This window comes from Lynx rufus, unplaced genomic scaffold (assembly GCF_022079265.1).
Source record: "Lynx rufus isolate CCGP_SWC_20201006 ecotype Redwood Valley unplaced genomic scaffold, mLynRuf1.p SCAF_1, whole genome shotgun sequence".
NCBI classification, from domain to species: domain Eukaryota; kingdom Metazoa; phylum Chordata; class Mammalia; order Carnivora; family Felidae; genus Lynx; species Lynx rufus.
In genome coordinates, this window is record NW_025814823.1 from 12,217,868 (window position 1) to 12,243,810 (window position 25,943).

Genomic DNA, 25,943 nt, shown 5'->3' on the forward strand with positions numbered 1-25,943 from the left:
GACAAGCAAAGGTATGAATTCGTCTCTAACATGTGATTCTGGTTAAAGCCCGCGCGGCCTGAACTTCTCACCCTGCACTCAAGTGTCAGGGGCTGAAGGTATCTGGCCCCGTCTGCTTAGGAGTGTTCCGGGCGGGGCCCTCAAAGACGGTCGGAAACAAAGTCCCCGAGACTCGTCCTGACCCCAGGAATCAAAGGTGAGGGAGAGCAGGGGCTCCTCCTCTCCGGGCAAGGAGCACAGGGCCTGGGAAAGGTCTCCCCACAGCTCTGCAGCTCAGGAGTTCACAAAACCGGCTCTGCAGAGCAGGATGGGTAGCTGTGCCAGACAGACAACTGCGGCATGTAGCTCTGCAAGGGTGGGGCCTTTCAGAAATCACAGGCCATCCAGCAGGAGGGCTTTATGGCGTGTCAGGGAAAAAGCATACGGTCAGAAGTCCACAAGCGGCTGTCATTGGGCCACCACTGAGGCAGTGAGGGCCGTGCCCCTCTGCTCTGCGGAGCTTTTCACCCCTGCTGCTCTCCCACCAAGCGGTCACGCCGTCTCCTCCGGCCCATCGACCCACACACAGCTGTTCCTGGATAGTAGCTGCAGTGTGGGAGGAAACCAGTTAGGCACGGACAGATCTAGCTACAAGAAGAAAAATGAAGTATGTGTATGCTGTCGTCGGGGGAGAGAGGATGTGCGTGTGGAACTGTGTGATTTGGAAAGTAATTTTTTTTATTGAGATATAATCGACCCATAACACTGTGTTCGTTTTCGGTGTGCAACCTGATGATTTGATGTGTGTATATGTTGCAAAATGATCACCACAATAAGTCTAGTCAACATCCACAGCCACACATGGTGACTTTGTTTTCTCATAATGAGAACTTTTAAGATTTAGTCTCTGAGCAGCTTTCAAATATACAATACAGTATGGTTATTGTATACAATACAGTCACCAGGTTGTGCACTCCATCCCCAGAAAGCAATTTTAAATCACGTCCTCTAATGATCAAGGACTCAAGGAAGAGTGTAAGGTCCACTGGCAAATCAGTAAGGTTCAACAGCCCAAGAAAAAGAACTTCAAAAACAAAAGATGCAGGTTTTCTTGGACTTCTTTAGTTTGCAGGATTTGATTCAAGTTTTAAATTCACACATGCCTGCGTTGGAAAAATCAGATGGGGTGTGCTTGGCCTTTAACTGTTCACAACAACTGCTAATCCAGATAATTTCTCTAGCGAGAGCTGGTCCAAGTTGAAGCAGGGGTCACAACCGGAGGTGTCTCTGAGAGGTTCAAAGGAAAGCAAAGCAAAACCAGGCCAGGGGTAACTGGCGGGCCTCACTCTGGGCCCTCGCATTGGCTCTCAGCTCCTTCCCCAGCCTGTCCTCCACCACATGGGCCCCCATCTTTCAGTCACGGTGCTCACTGTCCTTGGGGGACATCACTCAGTCTCAGGACCTTCATGCCCGCGTACGTAGATGACTTTGCATCTCTGTCTCCGGCTGTGGTCCCTGGCTGGCTGCAGACCCGCGCACCTGACGGCAACTCCTCTGGTCCCAGCCCCTCAGGTACCTCAGCTCACCACACCTTCCCGGGCTCAGACCCTGGCCAGACTCCATGGCTGCTCCCTGCCTCAGGGAAAGGTGCCACCACCCCCGGCTGCTCCAACCGGGAGGAGCCTGGTCACCCTGACTTCCGAGCTACAGCACCTGTAACTCATAGGTTCTTGTACGGATTAAATGAGACCAATGTATGTTACCAAGCAGCAGTAGCCACTCACTAAATGTTAGCCACCGTCATCTGTTATTTATCTGGCAAAGCCAGCCACTTTTAAAAACATTGTTAGGGGCGCCTGGGTGGCTCGGTCGGTTAGGCGTCCGACTCCTGGTTTCGGCTCGCATCATGATCTCACGGTTCGTGAGTTCGAGCCCCACCATGGGCTCTGTGCTGACAGTGCGGGGTCTGCTTGGGATTCTCTCTGTCCCTCTCTCTCCGCCCCTCCCCTACTTGTGTTATCTCTCTCTCTCTCAAAATAAATAAATAAATAAAATATTTTTAAAAACTGAATCAACATTGGGGCACCTGGGTGGCTCGGTCGGTTAAGCGTCTGACTTCGACTCAGGTCACGATCTCACGGTTCTTGAGTTTGAGCCCCCTGTCGGGCTCTGTGCTGACAGCTCAGAGCCTGGAGCCTGTTTCCGATTCTGTGTCTCCCTCTCTCTCTGACCCTCCCCCGTTCATGCTCTGTCTCTCTCTGTCTCAAAAATAAATAAACATTAAAAAAAAATTTTTAAAAAGTAAAAAAAAATAAAAACATTGTTAATGTTTTTAATAATGCAATACAAAATATCTAATATATGTAATCAAAAAATAGCAACTCTCCCCTCAATCTGCTGTCCTGTTTTATGGTTTCTTGTGTGTTCTTCTTGGAAGTTCATATACGTAAAAATCATTTTGAGTAGCCGGTTGGAAAAATTTACACAAGAGGCCATTTAAAAATACAAGGATCAATGTTTTTCATATATCTATATTCCATCTACATCTATATCTGAAGTCCCCTATCTCTGACTCTTGCGTGTCTGTACCCCAGGCCTGCTCTATACTATGATGGCTGTGTGCGGGAAGGGGGTGGGGATAAAGATATCTTTCCTGCACACTAGTTTACTTTAAAAAAAAGCTAAAAGTTCAAAATAGGCACAACAAAATGTCATGTGTTCCTGTCTGGATAATCCTGACTGGTCTTTTAGGGTCATTTTTCCAGGAAGCCCTCTCTGAAACCCCTTTCCCTGCATCCGTACTTACAGCGATCATACCATTTGTGCAAGTAAATCACCATGTACTCCCTTCTCAACCTTGGCACAACGGGCCTCTGGAGCCAGACGATTCCTGCTTATGGGGGCTGCCCCGTGCACTCTAGGAGTTTCGGCAGCATCCCCGACCTCCACCCACTACATGCCAGTAGCATCACCCAGTTGTGGGGGGCAAAAATACGTCCCTGGATGTTGAGAGGGGGACAAAATGCTCCTCCCCTTCCAGGCCGAGACCACTGCATTAGCCCGAGACCTGAGGGCGAGGATTCTGTCCTACTGGTCTCTGTAGCCCAGAGAGGCCCTGAAGACACAGCGATGGAACAGAGCCGAAGGAACAAATGAGAAGGGGCTGGCTACTCTCCTGACAGGAAATCACATCTCATCTCTTCACGGAAGAACAGTGTGCTTTCAACTCCTATTATTACTTTTTTAATTTTTTAAAATTAATTAATTGATTATTTTTTAAATGTAGTTCCATGAAGAATAAAGTAGAGATGCCACCATAATTTCTATCCTTGGGATTTACGAGTCAAACTCAGGATATCATAAGCAACACAGGCATGTTTGGAAAAATTACCTTCATAGAAGATATGGAAAGTATTCCAAGTTGTATTTCACAAGAAGACCTCAGCTCTCCTTAAAAACTCCAGAAGCAGCCTGCCTGGCTTTGAATCCTAGCACTGCCATTCACTAGCTGAGTGGGCCAATTATTGTATACCTCTGTGCCTCAGTTTCCTTGCCTATAAAATGGGAATCATGTTGCTGAGAGCCTACTTTATAGAGCTGTTATGGAATTAAATAACTACATATTTGTAAAGTGCTTAGAGTAGTGCCTGGTACATAGCGGACACTTTGTAAGCGTTTTTTAAAAAATAAAATCACCACTCACTGGGATTTGTATTTTTCTTATAGCTCAGAATTTTAAAGTGGGAAGTGACCATGATTATCCTGTATCCTTCCCTCAATGATTTGTCCAAGGTGTCAGTCCAACTAATTGTCACATATTATTATATTATTATTATATGACATATTATTATATTATTATTATATGACATAACACAATACATAATACTGTACATTTTCTGTGATAAGTATTCTAAAAGGGAAAATATTTAAAATATATCTCAATATTCATAAAGACTACCATTATTTAATATTATTATGTTATGTAACATACTCAAAGATGTGCATTTGTGTGTAGAGGTAAATCACAAACCTCATTTTTGTCAGCACTCTCCCTCACCTGCTGCCTGCTGCACACAAAAACCAGGGTCATTAATTGTCCTTTTAAATACAAAGGGCAGTGATAGACGCACTCTATCATCTGAATCAATTCCATATCTCCACGAAATGGTACCGAACAAGGTAATGCCCTGTTTTATACATGATACAATTAGCTAGTATTTATTAACATAAGTTACGCGTATTGTGTACTGGCCTAATACTAAATTAGAAGCTCAGAGATCACTTGAGCATCAAGGACCTATGTTATCAGTCTGAGCGAATATCGTAAACCAAAATGCTAATAGAACATATTATCCTTAAAAAATCTCATTTAGGGACTTCAATTTGCTGCAATTTGCTTTAAAGGTGACAAACTTTTCAAGCTATTATTGACACCTTGGCTATTCCTACATTCTGATACGGTTAACAGTTTCATCTAGTTCATCTAAGGTACTTAGATTTGCAAATATCTTTTCGTTGCTCACAGGGGAAAATATTTTTCAATTAGGAATTGAATCAAAGAACATCAAAACAAAATTATAACTGTGGTTGCTAAAATGAGAAGCTGCACTACTCTAATTTGCAGTAACAAATATTTACAGAGCGCCTACTATGTGCTGGGACTGTGGGACGCAGCAGCAATGGTAAGGCATGGTTGCCATCCTGGAAGTTCACACTGCCAGCAGACACAGCAAACCTGTATAGCGTTCGAGACCGAAACCTGGGAGCTCCACATCTATGTGTTCTGGGCCACGCACGGGTCCTCCTTGCCATCCATACCCTCAGTACGATACGTTTTCCCAACCGATCAAAAAGTGAACTCTGTTAAACAACTCACTAAGTGTCATTAGGACCCAGGATTAACTGTCTGTCTACACAGGTGAGACACGTCCAGAAAACCAATGGTGAGTAAAAATTCTTGTCGTGGGTAACATTTGCAGGAGACTTTCAGCCCTCCTGTCTTCATTTGTTTACCTGGCAGAAACCTCTGGCTGCGGTTTCCTTTGTGATCCTGCATTAGCTCCGAGCTTCAAATATGCATGACAAACACAAAGCTTAAAAATAAAATAGGAGACCAACTCTCACGCTGTGTCTATAGTGCACCAGTGAGAAAACGAATAAAATCCCGACCCCTTACTGCTCTCCAGGCATCAATCATTACATTCCATGTGAGTGGGCGAGTGTCTAATTAACCACTCATCGATCTCAAAGTTTTATAAGTGCTGTCGCTCCCCTCAGGCTGGAGTTTTTCCTTCTGCCTGCGTTCCTCTACTTGCTACCTTGGCAGTCGGTGCCCTGGTGGAACTTGTAATGAAGGGAACAAACTCCACACGGGTCCCCTTTAGCCAAGCCACCGCCGTCTGCCTCCTTACTGTGCCTGCTTCCTTTGATCCACCTTGCTGGGACTATTCCTTTGGCCTCCATTCCACCCACCACTCCTACGCCCCAAGAACCTCAGCTCACACACTTGCAGCCAAACGCTTTTCTTACTTCATAATATTTTTGGAGACATAGTTATCATAAGACTGATTCCAATTATAACAACCTCCTGCCACTCTCGCCATTTTTACACAAGCTGGGCCCCTGTGAAGAACACCGTGCTGTCTGGCATTGCTGCACTCGCACGTATTTATGCAGCAACACCTTTTGGGGTATGTCTGCGCAGGTCGTGCCGTGGGCTGCAGCGGAGAGGGCTCACGGGCTCTACAAGAGAAGGCTTCCTGATTTTTCTGGCTGACACTAATAGCACTATTCAGAACTGTCTATCTCTAAATGATTTCACATTCATTGTACTAGGTCATCTCTATAATGTGTCTGAAAGGCATTTTTTAAAATTTTATTTATTTATTTATTTATTTATTTATTTATTTATTTATTTATTTTTAAACGTTATTTATTTATTTTGAGAGAGAGACACAGAAAGCAAGCAGAGGAGGGGGCAGAGAGAGAGGGAGACAGAGAATGCCAAGCAGGCTCTGTGCTGTCAGTGCGGACAGAGCCCGACGTGGGCTTTGAACTCATAAACTGTGAGATCATAACCTGTGCAGAAACCAAGAGTCAGATGCTTAACCAACTGAGCCACACAGGTGCCCCATGAGAGGCATTTTTTTTTTTTTTTAAGAGTCGACTTTGATGGAAAAATCCAAAACTTAGTCAAGGCATCTCAGATCACAAGCAGCAGTGAATAGATAAGGATTTACCACCCAACTGTATGAGATGCAAAGATTGGCCCACTTAGCCACGTCACCAGTAAACACAGCTGAACAATCAGAGATAGTCTTTGCCCCTGCAATCCTGTCTTGAAAATATGTACTATAATTTTTATTCTTGGTTTACAATGTAATCCTTTATTTATATTTCAAAATAAAATTTTAGATATCTATGATGAAGCTACTAGGAAGTAATGAGTGAGTTTAGAAGGACTATAGAATCCAAGGACAATATATAACAAAAATTTACATGATGTTAACTGAGCAATTGGAAATTGAAATTATAAAAAAAAGCTGTGCTATTTGCAATAGCACCACAAAACATGAAATTCTTTTTTTTTTAAATTTTTTTAAATGTTTATTTTTGAGACAGAGAGAGACAGCATGAACGGGGGAGGGTCAGAGAGAGAGGGAGACACAGAATCGGAAGCAGGCTCCAGACTCTGAGCTGTCAGCACAGAGTCCAACATGGGTCTTGAACTCACGGACCGTGAGATCATGACCTGAGCCGAAGTCAGACGCTTAACCAACTGAGCCACCCAGGTGCCCCACAAAACATGAAATTCTTAAGTACTTTTGAGGATGTGTAGTATCCATATGTTGAAAATCACAAGTCAGGGTTGAAAAAAATCAAAGGAGACCTAAATAAATAAATACATTGTATTTATAAATCAGAAGATTCAGCACTGTTAAGATGTCAATTCTCCCCAAACTGATCTATAGAGTCAACATAATCCAAATCAATATTCCAGAGGGTTTTTAAAATAGATATCAACAAGATGTTTTTAAAATTTATATGAAAAGGCAGAGGAACTAGAATAACCAAAACAATCCTGGCAAAGAAGAACCAAGTTGGAGGACACATATTATTGGATTCCAAGATATACATAAAGCTAAGTAATCCTGTGTCATATTGATGAAGGATTAGACATACAGATAAATGGAACAGAATAGTCTAGAAATATATTTACACACACATGGCCAATTGATTAACATTACAGGTGCAAAGGCGATTTAATGTGGAAAGTATAATTTTCTAATATGGTGTCGAACCAATGGCACATTGATGTGCAAAAAAAGAATCTTGATCCATACTTTGTACCTAATAAAAAATTAACTTTAAATGGACCATTGAATTCAATGAAAACATAACACTAGAATCTCCAGAAGAAAAAAAAGGAGAAAATAGTTGTGACCTTATGTTAGGGAAAGGTTTCTTAGATATGACTAAAAATATGGAAAAAAATGATAAGCTGGATTTAAGCAAAATTTAAAACTTCTGTGAAAGACACTGTTAAAAGATCAAAAGGACAAGCTACAGACTGGTAGAAAATATTACAAAACCCATATCTGACAAAGGATTTATATCTAGAGCATATAAGGAATTCTTAAAAGTCAAAAATAAAAAAACAAACAACCAAATTTAAAATGGGCAAAAGACTTGAACAGACACTTTACCAAGGAAGATACAGGTATGGTAAACACATGAAAAGACATTCAACATCATTACTCATTAAGGAAATGCAAATTAAAATTCTAATGAGTTAATAACTGTAGACACCTATTAGAATGGCTACAAACAAAACAAACAATACATGCCATGGGGATGAAAGGCATAGCATAGGGAATATAATCAATGGTATGGTAATAATGTTATATGGTGACAGTTAGTAGCTACACTTGTGATGAGCATGGCGTAACATATGGACTTGTTGAATCACCATGCAGTACATCTGAAACTAATGCAACATTGTGTGTCAACTATACCTCAATAACAAACAAAACAAAAAGTGACAGCACCAAGTGGTGGCAAAGATGTGGAGCTACTGGAATTCTGATACATTGTTGGTGAAAATACAAAGTGATATGATCACTTTTGAAAAGCCTGGTGATTTCTTCAGAAGTTAAGATACTGTTATCAAATGGACCCTGCAATCCCATTCCTAGGATTTTACTTAAAAGAAATGAACACTTATGTTCACACAAAACCCTGAATATGAATGTTTATAGTTGCTTTATGACCACCAAAACTGATGACAACTCAAACATCCTTCAGTTGGTGAATGGACAATGCAGAATGCCATACGATGTAATACTACCCAGTAATGGTACTGATTGATACACCAACAACATGGATGAATCTTAAACGTAGCACACCAAGTAAAAGAAGCCAGGCTCAAAAGGCTACATATTGTTTGATTTCATTTATATGGTATTCTGGAAAAGGCAAAACAACAGGTACAAAAACAAGATCAGTGGTTGCTAGGGGTTTGGGGGTAGGGTTAGAGGCTGATGATAAAGGGGAACCAGGGAATTTTGGGGGGTGATGGAGCTGTTCTTTATCTTGGTTGTGGTGACATTTACATGTCTACAGGCATTCATCAATTCTCAAAAACTGTTCACTCAAAACAGTGAATTTTAGTTTGTACGTATATATGACACTTTGACTTAAAGAAAGCATATGGGGAAAAATGATAATGCAATATAACATAATTAAGATACAAAAATTACTTATTTTTTTTTTAATGCCAGCTAGTAAAAGTCTCCTTGGTTAACACTAAGAGGGAAAACTCAGAAGGAAGTGCTATTGGAATAGTTCTGGTTTGAGTGAAATCTCCTGAGAAGGGAAATGCTCTTGCTTGGGGTGTACCTCAGACATCCTGAAGAGAAAACACTTCTTTTCCAATTCATGACCTTTAAAAAGTTGCAATCAAACCATCCATTCCTCTCATAAACGCTCACAAAGGGCATTTTGTGCCATTCATTTTGTGCCATTATTTGTTTTCTAGTCCAAATAGCCTGTTCCTCTAATTTGTGATTTCAAGAGTTCTTTGCTCTTTTACACACTTAAGCAAACCCCCAGTACTATTTTCCTTAAACATTCAGAGATCAATTCTTAATGCAAATCTATTTTTTCTTCATATAGGAACCACAGAGCAGATACAAAAATATGTATGTCTGAAGACTCAGAAAGTCTAAGGTTATTTACGCACTGTCCTAACATACCTTGGTCTCTCTTATCTTTGTTTTTATCTTTAGCTATTTTTGACAGCAAGGGAGACAGAGAATGAGTGGGGCAGGGGGTGGGGGCAGAGAGACAGGGAGACACAGAATCTGAAGCAGGCTCCAGGCTCAGAGCCCGATGCGGGCCTCCAACTCACAGACCGAAGTCGGATGCTTAACCGACTGAGCCACCCAGTCGCCCCGGTCTCTCTTATCTTGAAAAAAGTTTTGCTCATCATTGCTTTCTGATTAAACTACCATCCTTCTATGTCTCTGCAGAATGTGCTAGAATGAACACTGGATTGAAAACTGTGTAAGTACCGCGTTTTAAGGTCAATTCAACTCCTAACTAGCTGTGTGGCCATGGAAAAATGACTCACCTCCTGTAACTACTATTTATCTCCATCCCTGACCTCTCTCCAGGGCCTTCGTTAAGAAATTTCAAATTCCTACAGACACATACTGTCTCTCATGCAGCATTTAATTGTTCGTGGATACTGGTTACATTGGCATCATTTCCTATCACTCAAATTACGATTGTTACTTATCTGTTCATGTATTCATGCTTTATTTCTTCAACTAGACTTCTCCAACCAGATTATAAATCCTTTGAGAGGGAATTCCTCATTTACATCTTTATTTTTATCTAGCATCTATCACATAGCAAAGACTAAATATTTCAGGTTGCTGATATAATCACTTGAGCTTATATCTTCTAGTTTGCTCATATAATCACTTGACTTTGCAAAAAATACAGCCAAGTTTGACATACTCATGGAGTTTTTCGGGACCTACTCTGTCCACTCATGCTGTGGCCTCCCCTGCTAACCAATCCATCCCTGACCCCAATCACCACAGTCTATGGGGTCATCTTAGTTTTTTCATGGCACTGAACAGTCTCTGAGTTAACATCTCCCTGTTATTCTCTTTTTCTCTCACTGACTCTCTTTTTCTTTTTCTCAATGTATTTTCTGAAGCCTGTGACTAGGATTGAAGCTTCATGAAACCAGGGACCAATCATGCTCACTGTGGTAGAACCTGGACCCATGCCTGGCATATAGTAGGCACTCAATAAATACTTACGATGGAGTCATTGAACTTGCCCCTCACTACAGTGATACCTATTGGAGACTGCACAATTGAAACTAACAAAAAATTTCACCTAATTTACCTGTAAAGAGGTTCTACAAGGTCCTTTTCAAGAAACTCATGATCATTCTTGACAGCCACAATGTTGATGGGAAATTGGGAATCTGAAAAAAAGAGAAAGAGAGAAACAAGGGAGATAATGAGTCTTGTTTTTATCTGAATGGGCACCAATATCTTTCGACCACCATGTTTCTGTACACATGACTGGTCCTGGCAGTTGCTTTCCCATCATTGGGTGTGTTGGGATGTTTAAGATAGTAGGCAGTTTTAGTTTTTTTTTTTTTTTTTTTTTAATTTTTTTTTTTTTCCAACATTTATTTATTTTTGGGACAGAGAGAGACAGAGCATGAACGGGGGAGGGGCAGAGAGAGAGGGAGACACAGAATCGGAAACAGGCTCCAGGCTCCGAGCCATCAGCCCAGAGCCCGACGCGGGGCTCGAACTCACGGACCGCGAGATGGTGACCTGGCTGAAGTCGGACGCTTAACCGACTGCGCCACCCAGGCGCCCCGGCAGTTTTAGTTTTATCAAATAAGTGCTTTGAAGGATATAAAAGAAGTCCTTGGATAGGAGTGAATATTAAGTGCCTGCATTTTTGTGGTTCATCATAATCACAGACATTAGCCTATCTATATGAAGAGTTTTTATACTTCCACACTTAACATCACTGACTTTTATGTTGATCAGTTCATGTAACACTTAATTTGGGAGATTTTTTTTTCTTTAGAAAAGAAATTTCCAAAAATACCCGAAACTCAGTGGCCACAAAAGTGTTCTTTTGTAGCAAAATCTTGAGCCACTTTAGAGTTAATCAGCAAAATACTCAAACAACTGATTCTATCCAAAGAGATAAATTCCAGCATCATGATTTTTCTCCCACAGACTGACTGTTCATGCCAACTTTGGAGGTCAAGGGCCACGCTCAAGAGGCAGTGTTAATGTTAGGTACCTTATTCACAGAGATGAAAATCTGAGGATCATTCTAATAGAGGCCATGGTCAGAGATAACAGACAATGTCAAATCATCACCACTATCCTGCCATTCTTTCTCTTCCTCATTTTATACTTTGCACTGCCTCCACCTTGCCAGTCATAATAAATCTAAAGGTATCTAAATCTTAATGTGAGTTGGAAATAGAAACAATCTCTTCTGGTGATAAAAGTAATGTGAGTGAATTCCAGATGGTGCTGGAATGAAGACTGTCTTGTTCTGCTCGAGAGGGAGTGTGTGTAGTAATGAGAAACACAGACACCACAGCCCAGTTGCCTTGGCTTTGAGTCCTGGCACTGCTAATCTCTAGATGTACAACTGGGTACAACTTACCTAACCTCTTCTGGGCTTGTGTTTCCCCATCTGTAAAAAGGGGATGATGATAATTATAATACTTAACCTATAGTGCTGAGAATATTAAATAAGTGGTTATAGGTAAAGTGCTCTCAGCAGGACCTGGCACACAGTATGTTCCATGTAAGTATTTGCTCTTTCTTATTATATTTATTCAATGCACATGGCTTAAATACAATTTGACAGGCACCTTTTACTTATGGCACATTCTTTTTCTCTAGAAAGGAGATTTCCAAAAATAACCAAAGCTCAATGGCCTCAAATGTTTTCTTTTGTAGCAAAATCGTGAGTCACTTTAGAGTATCAGCAAGATATTCAACTAATTGATTCTATCTAAAGAGAAGAAATTTAATTTACTTCTTAGCCATTTGTAGACACTTCATATTTAAATTGCAAGGTATTTTGGGGCACCTGGGTGGCTCAGTAGGTTAAACGTCCGACTTCAGCTCAGGTCATGATCTCATGGTTCGTGGGTTCGGGCCCCACATCGGGCTCTGTGCTGACAGCTCGGAGCCTGGAGCCTGCTTTGGATTCTGTGTCCCCCTCTCTCTCTGCCCCACCCCTGCTTGTGCTCTGTGTCTCTCTGTCTTTCAAAAATGAATACACATTAAAAAAATAACAAAAATAAATAAATTGCAAGGTATTTTGAGTTCAAAATACATATGTTATATGTATTTGAGAACAATATTCACAATACATATGTTATATGTATTTGAGAACAAAGAGTTCACATTATAGGAGAAAACACACTGCATTAAGACTTAAGAGACTACGATTTTAATTCTGATTCCTCTGCCTTTTAATGTTGAAAAAGTCATTTAACCTCTGGGCCTCTCTCTCATCATCAGTAAATTGGAGGGGGTGGGAGGGTGGGAGTAGCGTTCTTTAGACCAAAATTATAAACCCCTCCTTTATAAAAACTTGAGTCAGAGACTCTAGACTTCAAAGCACATTTTGAGATATGCTCTCCTTCATCCACTGAATTTAAGTTACAGAAGTAGAATAAGGGTTTTATATGTGTGTGTGTGTGTGTGTGTGTGTGTGTGTGTATATATATATATATATGTATGTATGTATGTATATATGTATATGTGTATATATATGTTATATGTATATGCATATGTATATATATACACACATATATATACACACACACACATACATATAAAACTGAGCTTCCAGGTGAGTGAATGAGAGTCACCAGTGACTATGGGTTAATTTTGTTGCTTCTTTCTATCCTGCATAGATGTTACGCCATCAGGAAGAGAACTCAATGCTGTTTAATGTTCTAGATATCCTTTGTTTAGCCCTACAGATCCACTCTCCACTCTCCACCTGCCTTGTGCGCCGAAGGTCACCAGTGAGGATGGCATTCGAGGGGACCTATTTTCCTTGGTTTCCTTTTGTGTTTGGGCAACAGGGAGCCCTGGCTGGAGATGGAGGGGAGCAGGAGTGCAAGGTCAGGGCATTTACCCTCCTGGTTATCACTCACCACCAGCTGTGTCCTTTGCTCTAGGGATCCTCTCTTGTCCTGGTTTCTGGCACCCGCTCCCTCTGCCCATCCCTTTGGGCCTACGGCAGTGGCAGCTCTGTGGCTATGAACTCTGGGCACCTGTATGGTTCCTCCTGGTTTCTCATATCCTGCCCACACTTTTGTAATAAACATTTTTAGAAATAAGTCCTCCTCAGACCATCTTGAGTGCTCCATCTGTTTACCATTAGGATCCTAATTCACTATTCTGGACAATCCAAGAAGTAGTTCGTAGCCTTGGTTATAGTTTCAGGGATGAGTAAGATACAGGTGATTAAGTTTATTAAGTGCCAAATAAAACATCAGTGAAAGAAGTATGATGCTGGCAATAAACATCTCACTTCAAATCCCCCCAAATAACTTCTTCTCCATATTGTGTCTTAATTTTTTTTTTCATTTAAACAGAACGGAAGGAAGGTCTCAAGACAACTAGTTTTGTGATTTTCAGAAAACTTATCAACAACTCATTTATTGCACTTTCAAGAAATCAGAGAGTAGTACAGAAAAAAAAAAAAAACAAGGAAAAAGAGTAAGAAGTGCAAGAGAGCTGTTACTAATGAAAGCACCACAAAGGAAATACGTAGAATAATACGACGACAACACTGCATGGTGACAATGGTGACTACACGGAGTGCGGCGAGCACTGTGTGATGTACAGAACTGTCGAGTCACTGTGGTGTATACCCAATGCCAATGTAATGCTGTATGTCAATTATACCTCAATCAGAATAGGAACAAAGAAAGCTGCTGAAGGTAGAATGCTGGAAGGAAAAGGCAGAGTGGGGGTTGACCGGGAAGAGAGAAGCAGCAGAAGGTAAAGAAGTGAGAAGCGGTGTAGAGCGGAATGTCAGGTAGGCCTGGGCAGCAACACTCGTGTCTAAATTGGCATCGGTCTACACCCTGGGATTGCAAAGGCTGAGGGAAAGCGACAGCAAAGGAAAACGGCTGAGAAAAGCTTTGGAAGTGCAAAACACACCGCAGGATATGCGAGGTTCAGTTTGAATTAATTCTCTTTATAAAGAGTGAAGGGAAGGCCAACCTACCCTCATACAACTGAGCGTATTGTGGGAACCCAGCAGCACGGAGCCAGTCGCATGCTTCCTTCGCCTCGATTTCTGAAAAATACAAGAAAGGGAAATGCGTTGAGTCCAGCAGCCACACGCTAGCACTCTACCTTCTTAATCAAGGAGAAACTGGTGAGCACTGTACTCATTACAAAGCAAAATTGTTCTCAGGCAAGTCTGTCTCAGTAGACCTACCAGAAATGGGTGTAAAATGAGCAGGTATCACAAAGGTACTTATGTGCCTATTAAGATTATCTTCAATGTAGATCCACAAGTATTTGGATAATAACAAAACCACAGATTACAGAACACAAAGGCTGAGTTTCAGGCAGGGAAAAACGTCTTATTTATATACCAGGGAGCCAAGGGACTACAGAGAAGGAAGAAACACTTCCTTATGATCCTTTTTTTTAAATGAATTTTTTTTAAAACTTTTAAAGTTTAAAGATAAGGCTAAGTATACTCATTCAACCTTCCTTTATTCTTTCACTCTTGGGCTAATGAAAGAAAGAATACAGCTGGATGGTCCATGAAAATGTATTTTCTCATGAAGAAAGGTATTACAAAAATCCAGTGTATTGCTATTTCTTTAATTTTTCTGATGGCTTTAATTCCCAATGCCTTCCAACAAGATGTTCACTCATCACACACATCCGAATGATTTCAAGCTGCAGAGTGGAGCATGGAAAAGCAAAGCTGGTTATCCAGAACCGAGGCAAGTTTGATGGGGCTGCTAGAATCTCTGAGGGCTGAATCCAAAAGGCTGATATGTCCTTTGGGTGACCATTCAGTGTGGACACCCCAACCACGCACGGGACCACCTGCTTGGAGAAGCTGTGGGGTGAGGTGGGAAGAGTCTACAGTATGTGAACCAGGTCACTTTTTGACCTTGTGAATCCTGGATCAATTCCCAACCACAGCTCTGTTAGACAAATACGAATGCGAGGGAAAAGAAGTTCATCTGTCAAAAGTCCAGTTTCTCCAAACAAAATTAAACAGCCTGTTTTAACAGGTTTCTACCCAGCCCTCTTCCTCTGCTGTTGGGATGGAGCCCGGTCAGGTCATTGTATTTCCATTTACTCTGATGTTCACTTCTCCCCATAGCAAAAGCCGAGAGTACGGGGTGTTCTTGGGACAACGGCACAAAAATGAGCTACACTAACATCAGCTGTGGGCTCGAGCCTCTAGACCTAACATTGAGAGCACAGCATCTATGCACTGAATTCGGGGAAAAAATGTCTGTGCAGCATAATGTTTATTGTGACAGAGCTATATATATGATAGATGTTAGGCAAACACATCAAAGGCCAGATTTTGCACAGGCCCCATATGAAAGAGCAAACACTTTCATTCCCATCCCATGGATCTGGTTGGACACAGATTGAGATTTTTACATTAAATTCAGGGCATTTCAGAGGCATCCCCCAATCCACTGCCATTCTAGTGATTGACAATTTCTAAATCTTGGGTTTTTTGTTCAGCATGAGGATTTTTTACATAATTGCTACCAGCACAGACCTATGTACTTGTTCCTGCCACGCAGGCATCATTCAGAAATACTCGGGGCACCAAGCTGGAAATAAAAGCCTTGGAAAGCATTTTGCTCAGGAGGGATGTCTCTGAGATCCACAAGTACAGTTCAAAATGGACACTCAGCTGAACTGTACTGTAGGCTAACATGGGTTTTCTTTGGGAAGATACAAAGGGCAATTACTATAGGGCTTAACAGGCTTATGAGTACTCCTTTGAGAGTCCTTATGTGAAGGCTTCTGCTTTGAAAATCACACAAGTATTTCAGAGGAAGTAGAAAATGCACATTCTGGATGTAACGTGGAAAATGTGGTCAGTTATTACTGAGTCATAGATAGACTGTTGCCTTCTAAATTTTCAAACTTCAGAGTTTCTTTTTCTTTCAGTGTAATGCAATGGTTAATAAGGAGGAAATATCTAATTCCTGGATACTGTCTAAACTTAATTATGAGCCAGCAGTCTTAAAGAGAAGCATAGAATTCTGAATTTTCTGTTGAAACTACATGAATAGTCTGCCTTTTTTCTATTACTTTCACTACTCTCAAAATGCAGTGTTAAGCAGGAGAACCCCAGAGAGACAGACCATGAAGACCAAATGGAGGGGACCTAGAAGGCAGGGGTTCTACAACACAGAAAACTCAAAGGGGGGTGGGAAGTGAGCTTATAAAAAAGTGGACCCTCCACCGGACCCTGAAGTAGTTAGGACAATGAGAGGCGGGCAGCAGGGGTCCTTATAGGAAAATTCCCTTTGGAACTGAAGACTCTCGTTGGACAGTGGAACGAGCTTCAGGCTAGCCTAGGAGATTTTATTTAAAAGGTTCTCTAACTTCAGTTTATTTTTTCACAAGAGCAACAAAGATAATGAACTGAGATTCTATGAATATGTAAACATGAATAATCACATCTTAACCAGAATCCAGCTAAATCAGACCCTTAAATAAACTGATTTTTAAACTGGGGAGGCATTTAGCCTTTAAGTCTCAGAGTCAAATCCAACAAAGATGGCAGTTAGTTCATAATAACCGAGAAGAAGCCACATCCCAGCCATGGTGGATGCTCCTTGCCATCACTCCTGCACACCCAACTTGCTTCTACTTCTGAAATGTCTCTCCAATATCCCTTCTGCTCTAGCTGTAGGCCCAGCACCTTGATATCTCAAACTCTAAGGGCAAACAAACTCTTGTTTACACCCTAGTGACAAAGCAAAGACACAAAATAATCAGACACACTTAACCACTGTCAAATTTGACGTTGCCCATCAAGTTGAGCTGGAGGAAAAAAAGGCCTTACAATTTCTACTGAGTCCCCACAGCCCCTACTAACACCCATCAGCCAGATGTTAATGCTAAGGGCATATTACCCTTGCAGTGGCCAAAAATCTTAGAAAATTCAGAAGGAACCATCATTGCCAGGGTCATCATGTCACCAAGACCTACCTCATGAGATTTAAATGACGTTTGAGGAGAGTGTGAAAATCTCTAACTGTGCTCCTGCTAGCCAGCATAATATTATGTGAAAGCTTTAAGGGCCATTCAAATCATGTGTTTACAGTTTTATTTGTTCTCTATTTGCAACCCATACCTGTCCCTGTGGCAGTTCCAGGGAAACAAAGCAAAGCATCAAGTTGCTGCAAGTTTGTAGAAAGCTGAAGTGTGGGGTAGATAGAACAGAATGACCTTGGACAGACTGGCCTACTGATCTCTACTGCAGTTACCACATTACATTACCTGAGAAAATTCAATCTGTTTGACTCCACAGCATGATAGGATTTGATCAGAATTTCTGCATTATTATATGTAAAACTCATTTCTCTTTAACTCTATAGTGGGTACCTATTTTTGCCTGCTCAGTATCCGCACCCCCCCCCCCACTTCTTCAGATAATAGAACCTCTTGTGAAGTCTCCTGTTAGGAGATTCTTCTACTTAGTTTAGGTGGGGCAGACAGTCCTGGTCACCCCAACCACACTCCTTGGTCCTATCACCACCACCCAAACGGGCATGACCTACTCCTTAAGAACACCCCCACTCCCCTTAGTTCAAGGAGACCAAGGAGCTTCAGGATTTTAAGTCAACAGTTGTTTGGGGGCCGAAATCAACTGGTTGAAAAGGGAGATATCCAGTTTAACAACTGATAGCTTGATCTGTGCAAAGACCAAGCAAACCTTTTCACTCAGTAAATCCAGAAAATTCTTTGGTGCTGGGCATACTCTCCTGCCACCTGTCTGTGATTCTACTTGAGGGAAAGTCACTCACTCTGCCTTAGCTTCCTTTCCTACGTGCTTAGAACATGATGTGGCCTCTGTTGAGAGCAGATGCAGTAGAGGGAGGCTGTCTCCCTGGGTGCCTAGGAAGCTGCCAATCAACGGGCATGAGAACAAAGTGGAAACTAACCACGGCCTGTAACACTGGTTTTAAAAGATATTATATTATTTCTTGGTTTCACAGCTCAGTGTTGAAAACTTATAAAAAACACAAAAAGGCACAATGAAAGAAAAAGGTCAACTCTTGTCCCATTACTAACACATAATTTAGTGTATGTTATTTATCAAAATGGTAATTGTTGTAGTATCTTTGGATGACTACCTATTTTCACTCAGTAATACATTGTGAATATTTTTCCACATAATGATATTGTTGGCAAAAATGGGAAATTTACTCTGTTTTGAGAATGATCCTTATTTTTTTTAAATACTTGATTCTTGAATACTGCCAATTGTTAATCACTGCTGGGAGGTTATAAAATCAAGGTAGCCAAGAGAAAACAGTTCAGTAAGACTTCACCAATACAGACTGGTTGTGGAGAAGGCTGGAAGTCTATGTGAGTTAAGAGATTTACAAGCTGTTTCTTTAAAGAGACACCATGCAGTGATGTTTGGATAGTCAGGTAGATAAGGTTCTGGAGGGCTCTGGTCAAGTAAGGGGTTATTTTGAGCACAGCAAATTTGCTGCCCAGGCTGGCAGGCCTCCTCTCATGTTACAATCTCATTGAATTTTTAAACTGGTGTTTCTAGAGTGCTTTGGAACAGTGTGTTCTCCTAGCTAAACGTTTTAAGTACATTTTTTGGTTTACGTTATTCTCGGCACAGCAAATGCTTTTTCCATAGCTAACCCAAAGGAATACTATTCTTTCTAAATGACCAAAAATTTAAATTAAGGCCAAATTAAATTTTATTATTATCAGAAAGCTAGCTGGCTAGAAGGAACCTGGTCTACCGTGAAAGGTTTATGAAATCAATATATACAGGCATATGTGTTTATGTTGTTCTTACAAATCTCCTGGAATTTCAATGGTCACACTGGCTCCAATTTAAGTAGGTCTTCTTTCTTAAATGTTCATTAAAATACTCAAGAGAAGTGGGGGGTAGGGGGGAGGCATCGTGGGTCTCCATGTGATTTAGAAAAGTAGGTGCTTTGTTTTTCCGTTTAAATTGGCTAACATGGTGGGCACCCTGTTTCTGGAAGATTATGAGTGACTCAACCACCACAAGATGTCTGCAGTGGATGCAATTAACACTATAAAAGTCTATCAAAGGTATTAACATTTCAACACACTCATGGTTGTTGGCTTAGATTAATTTATATGGCTGAGTTAGCTTCATCATTAGTGTACTACTTAAGACAAATGACTCTTTGGTCTTCACTTGGAATTTCTCAAGCGAAGTCCTTACTTACTGAAGGTTATTTATTTGGCCATACACTACACTAGTTTTGTTAAAATCAATGCCAGAGTGTCCATCCCATCTATATATAGATATGAATGATGCAATAATTAAAATTACATAGATCCATACATGACCACCCCAATCCTTCTCCCAAGAGTGCTTTATAACCTTAATCACAGGTACAGGATTAAATATCAAGTTATGTAATCAAGACTGATTTAGGTTTCACATCATGGTGACAGGATACTTCTTTTTTGTACTCTTTGAATTATATAATAAGTTTATTGCGATGTGTAAAAGGCCTGAGTAAGTCTTAAATGTTTACCAATTATAATTTTTCTAATATGCATATGATTTTCTTTCCCTTATATTCTAAATAAGTTATTTAGGATAAATTTAAGATTATTAATCACTGAATATTCAAATCAGTGAACTAACTTGGAAACACCCATTTTATTTTCCATTCAGTGCCTTTTTTTTAAGGCAACTATTTCCTTAATGTGTAGCAACGTATCTTTTTGTCAGCTGATACAGAACAATAGAAGAAAAAATCTGGAAGATGCATATATTCCTATGACACCAAGTTATACACAGATAAGGTGGAGATTCATGGTTGTGTTTATGTGTACATTTTACCTGAAGCAAGAATCACACACGTGTTGGGACACACTATTCCACTGCCAGTTCTTACACTAGCCTTATTCCTCAGGCCTTGAAAGACCTTCTGCAAGCTGGATTCATAGCAAATCGAGTCATTTAAAAATAATTTCTATTAGAGTAAAAGAGGATCAAGCAAATTCAACACCTGAATGGTAGGTCTATTCCTAGTCACTCAAGAGTTGTTTTTAACCAGTCTTTTTCCTGGTTTTTAACCTGCCTTGTTGGGGGCAATCCTACACTGTATATGTAATTTAGTCTTAATTTATTACTAATGTATTTAATTTTTAAATTTATAATGAAAGCACACACACACACGCACACACATTTTCTTAAACACTTACGATGATTCCCTGCTCTTTCCAGTTGTTGCGGAACTTGCAGTTCTCCTCCAACTGGGAAGCATTTACTTCCCATCCCATTGCTGTCCCGCTCTGGCCACGTGACCCACTTTAGCCAATGAAATGTGAGCAGAAGCAATGTATGCTAGTTTCAAGCAAAACGCTTCAAAAGCTGTCATCTAGTTCTTTCAGTTTTCCTACTCTTTTCCCTTTCTCACGAGGCTAGTAGGTCTCAGACATGTTATTCCTTGAACCTGGGTCCTGGAATGATGACACAGGGAACAAAGCCACAGCAGACTAGCTGCTGACACGTAATGTGAGCAAGAAATAAACTTCCATTGTTTTATGCCACTACAACATGGGGGTCAACTTGCTACAGAGGATAATCTAGCTTAAACTAATTTAACGCAGGGCTAGATACCCATTCTAGAGAGAAAGCCTATGGACCTTTATTTCAACTTGATGCTGTTGCTGGATATCTGTTATTAGTGTGCTCTAGAAGTGAACACAATCAGTATCAGGAATCATTTCTGCTTGGAATTCTGCTTTCCTGCCTACAGTGCATGGCCTCTGTGAATTAAAAAAATGAAAAGAATCCTTTCACGATCCTTACTTACATGCAGCTACATGTGTCGAGTGTGTGAGTGCACCCATATTCACAGACACACACACTTTTTCTCTCACATACGCACACCACAGAAAATCAAAAGTTCAGGTGCAACTGAACAAGGAAAGTCTTCAGGAATATAAATACTATTCCTTATGCTCATATTCCTAAGAGCACACACACACACACACACACACACAAACCAGAAAGAAAAAGAAAATTTACAATCCCACCCCAATCAATCTCAAAGAAAAAGAAAGCAGAAAGTATACGCTCTGCCAGCCAAATAGCTCCTAACCAGATTGTTTTGACTCAAGTTTTCCATGAGGCAGAGTAGCTCTTCATTCTCTCCTTTCATTTTGTACAGATTGTTCCCATCAGGCGCTTGTGGTATTTCTCAAGGAGGCTGCATGCAGACACAAGCATATGAACATCCCCAGCTTTTTTGAACTTGTGGAGCCACTGCCTACCACTAAATCCCAAGAGATTCTTCATGGCGGAGTCAGTTAAGCAACTGAAATGCAAGGAAGGGGAACAGAAAATTAGAAAGAAGGTCATAATTTTCAGGCTTTGGCCAAAGTATCTCCATACTGACCCACCAGGATAATAAAGTCTTAAATAGCCTTTCTTGGGACAAGGGTGTGAGATTCTGGAGATGATTTTTCTATCTTGGTTTCTTTGGCTTCTCTTGGAAAGGTGAATAGGAGTCCAAGGTAGCTGACTTGATGCTGGTGCTCATGAGCAGAGGCTCTAACTTCCTCAAGGTCCGGCAAACTGGTAGTATCAGAAGGGTCCCTGCATATTCACTGCCATGACGATGACTTTTTGCCTGGGGAAAAGCAACTGCTTTGGACAAGTCCGACCACCGCTAGGAAGTCAGGTTTCTTGGCTTTGGATAGGTACTCTTCTATCCTATTTTGCTTTAAATTTTTAACGTTAAAAAAACTACGCATGTCTTTAGGGACTCAAACCCCTTCTCTATTTTCAGATATATCTGAATGTCTACACTTACAAAGGCTTATCTGCTATTTCAGTTGCTTAGCCCAACTCTTATAGCTCTGGGTACTCCAATTACACCAGAAGCTCTTGTGGTATCAGGGAAAATTCTACCATGCAGGCATCAGAAGGAGCATGGAGACTCTCCTGATAAAATAACTCCAAGAACCCTACAGAGTTTTTTCAGGTCTTTCACTCTTTGTAGGGCTGGCCATACGAAACAATCACCTGAGCTACTGACAGCCAGTTCAAAATTTTGTGCACTTAATTTCTCACCAATTGGAACATGTGGATCAATCAAAACTAGTGTTTGCTTAATTTAATCCCAAGAAAAGATGTATACAACTCAAGTGTAATTTTATTATCTGTGTTATTATATATATATATATATTATATTATCTGTGTTATTATATATATATATATATATATATATATATATATATATAAAACTTGATAGTGTATGCAGGTGTGTATTTTTTATTTTTAAATATTTACTAGGAAATATGCCCTGGGATAAAATATTTACTGCGAATTTTTCAAAGTGCCTTTGCCAGTCTTCTAGAATGTTTTCTACTTGTCTGCAATGGCACTGATTCTGTGAATGATTTTCTAAACATATTAGCACTTGTCTCAGAAAATCAGTAGCCAGATTCAAGAAACTGTGTTATTAGGTTTTCAGCTATGGATTCATCTTTTTTCTCCATGTTCTTCAAAGCTAAAGCTATCACTGAACTCAGAGGTTTGCTCTCAAAGTATTGGGATTCTTATTTTGTAAATCATTAGTAGACATTGACATTACAATTTAAAACAGAAAGCAATTTAAAACAGGTTAGGTCATTGAAATAGCTTTACTCATTTGGGAAGGAGGGGGTTAAGATTCAGACCAAAGAGGTGGGAAACAACTTGTACCTTGGAGTCCCCCCCCCTTTTTTCATCAGACACAGTGATACATTAATGACTGTGTCATTCTATGATCCAACCACATGGCATACTGATATTGAAGTCAATTGAGGCATCCCATAAATATACCACAAATGCAATCAAATAGATTTTTAAAAAGTTACATACACTGTAAAGAGTTTTAAATGTTTAAAACATGGGGGCACCTGGGTGGCTCAGTGAGTTGAGCGTGTGACTCGACTTTGGCTCAGGTCATGATCTCAAGGTTCGTCAGTTTGAGCCCCATGCTGGAGCTTTACTTACTAAATAAATTTATTTACTAAATAAGTAAAACTTTAAAAAAGTTTAAAACACAGTAAAAGTTTTTAAATCTTTAATAGTTTAGTATGGATAGTAAATAACTTCAAATTTTAAAGAACTCTGGGCCTTAATAATTACTGTCACTTCAGATTTTAAGTTTAAGAACACAGTAAGAAATGGCAGAAAAACATGTCCTGCAAACACACAAGCACTTCTAAATGGAGGTCCAGGCAGCTCTACCTTATAAAATATAAATGTAATTTAATTACCTGACTAGCTCTGGGCTTATAATAATTTTTATTACTTGCAGTCAATACTACGGTCTTGACTAAGATGCTTGTGCAAATACTCACTGAATTCAGGTATAAAAGGGTTATTTCTCTTACAAACAGACTTGAATAAGAGATAAAAATGACCAAAAATCCCCTCTTAAGTGAAACCTGACAGAAAAGTGGCAAAATCTAAACCTAAGATTTGAAACACCTGAAAGAAAAAAGGAAGAAAAAAAGCAAAGCAAAGCAAAGCAAAGCAAAGCAAAGCAAAACCACCACAATTCGATCACAGGTTAACATTTTGTTGGCAAATGGTCTCTCATTCTTTTATTATGCAGATGTGTACATGTATATAGGCTAAATTACTATATGTTTTACATAAGCTTTCAATAAAATTATAATCTGCATTGCCACTTGACAATGCCTTTTGAACTTCTTTCCAACCCAGCTGATTTCCTTTTCAATCATTCTAGATGGCTGAAAAACATTCCTACTGCCATTACTTTAAAAAGTATCTTCCTTTATCAATTCAGACGTCACAATCATGAGTTAAAAATAATAAATTCAGTTCTCTGGAGGCTTTCATTCTAAATAAAGAATTCTGCCTGAACGTGCATCCTGGTGAATGTATTTTCAGGGAGTACTTCTGGGTTGACATTTCTCATGTTATTTTACATTCTGGATTAAGACCCATCTCATATGGTTTTGATTTATATTCTCAGCAGACTTCAAAAAGGAAATTCCAAGTGGAAGTTTATTCATACACCAGAACTATGTTTAAATGATGCTACAGGGATGTCTTAAACTAACACAAGTCAGGAAGTTCAAAGTTAAGGTTAAATCCTGGACCATGTTCCCACCTCTTCCTTCTTGGTATTTGGAAAGTGGAGATTTTATGTAACAGCTGTTCCACTTGTCTTTGACCTCCTGCATATGTATTTAGATAATTTCAAAGATGCATTTCAAAACTTTATGTCATAAACTGGTATTTTCTAAAGGGTGTCGCTGAAGTTTCAAGGTTAAACTTTCAAAACGAAACAAAAGATACTAGACCAAATAGAGAAAAACTCCCCATCTTGTTTTAATGACTAGATGAATATTTGGAGTCGACAGGACTCCTCCAATACTCTAAGTAATGAAAAGCAAAAAGTGACCCGAATTTCAAAGCCTAGCAAATTCACCAAGAGTGCATCTCTTTAGAACAAAACAAGTTTATTTTTGCACAGGGTTAATGTTATTGCTTTAAAGGGGAGTTTGAAATGAAGATTTGCTCTTAACTAACAGCTTATCTATTAAGTAAAACTAAGTTTCTTCTTTTGTTGAATACATATACTCAGTTTTATAAATTAATTTTTTAAAGTTTATTTATTCATTTTGAGAGTTGAGGGAGGCCTAGAGAGAGAGAGGTGGGTAGAGAGAGAAAATCCCAAGCAGGCTCCACTCTGTCAGTGCAGAGCCCAATGCAGGGCTGTTGAGATCATGACCTGAGCTGAAATCAAGAGTCGGGACGCTCAACCGACTGAGCCACGCCAGCGCCCTATGAATTAACTTTTTAAAAAGAGTCTGTTGATTGGTTCAGAAAATGCTCCTTTACTTGAGGACATATACAGACTGTTACAGGAGCTATAATGCAGCATCTTGTTAAACAGCATTACGGGAGCCATTATATGGCCTGAAGTATTAGAAGCAAGATTCAAATCCTAGCTTTACTTTGGATTACCTTCGTGGCCTTGTGATAGGTTAACTTCAGCATGCCTCAGTCTCCGTATCTGTAACAGAGTACCTACTTCACAGCACTGTTGTGGGGATTAAGTGAGTTGTTAGCTGTATGTGCTACGAGTACAGTTGAAGGTGCACGTGCCTGCAACAGAAAATAGTGGTTCCAACGGTTTCTGATTCTCTCCACTCAGCTCTTTTTCATTTGGCTTTCAGAAGTAGGAGGCATTCATCCTACTGATTTATTCGGCAGACATCTCCGGGTTGCCCAGGGTTTGAAAAGCTTGCGATTAGGCACTGCGGGAGGATGCCTGGCTATGGGTGGGGAGCGGGGTCCTGTTCTGCAGGTCTCTAAGTCAAGCAGAGGAGACAAAGACGCACCCAGGAATCACTAATCCCAAGAAAGCAAAACAGGATAAGGTCGTACAGGACTCAGAGCCAGAGGGGGCATTTCGGGTAAAGTGACCAGGACAGACTTAGCAGGTGAGATGAGATGTGAGGCAGCAGATGGTTGGCTAACCGGTTCTGCCCATGGCCATCCCTCTCTGCCCACCGACTACTTTTGAAGCTGGGATTCCTGTGAATGGCCGTCTTTCTGGAATAGAGCTTATGTTGCTTCATCTGTGCCTGCAGGAGGGCTTT

General features: G+C 40.3%; 1 protein-coding gene across 1 annotated transcript in view; it reads right to left on the reverse strand.

The window, feature by feature from the left end:
* The window catches only part of STARD13 (StAR related lipid transfer domain containing 13), a 236,067-nt gene that overhangs the window by 48,773 nt on the left and 161,351 nt on the right, over positions 1-25,943 (reverse strand). The window contains exons 2-3 of the mRNA XM_047078760.1: positions 14,299-14,370; positions 10,402-10,483 (exon numbers count right to left, since the gene is read on the reverse strand). Of these exons, the coding sequence (XP_046934716.1) occupies positions 10,402-10,483; positions 14,299-14,370 (154 nt within the window). The remainder of the gene's footprint in view (positions 1-10,401; positions 10,484-14,298; positions 14,371-25,943) is intronic.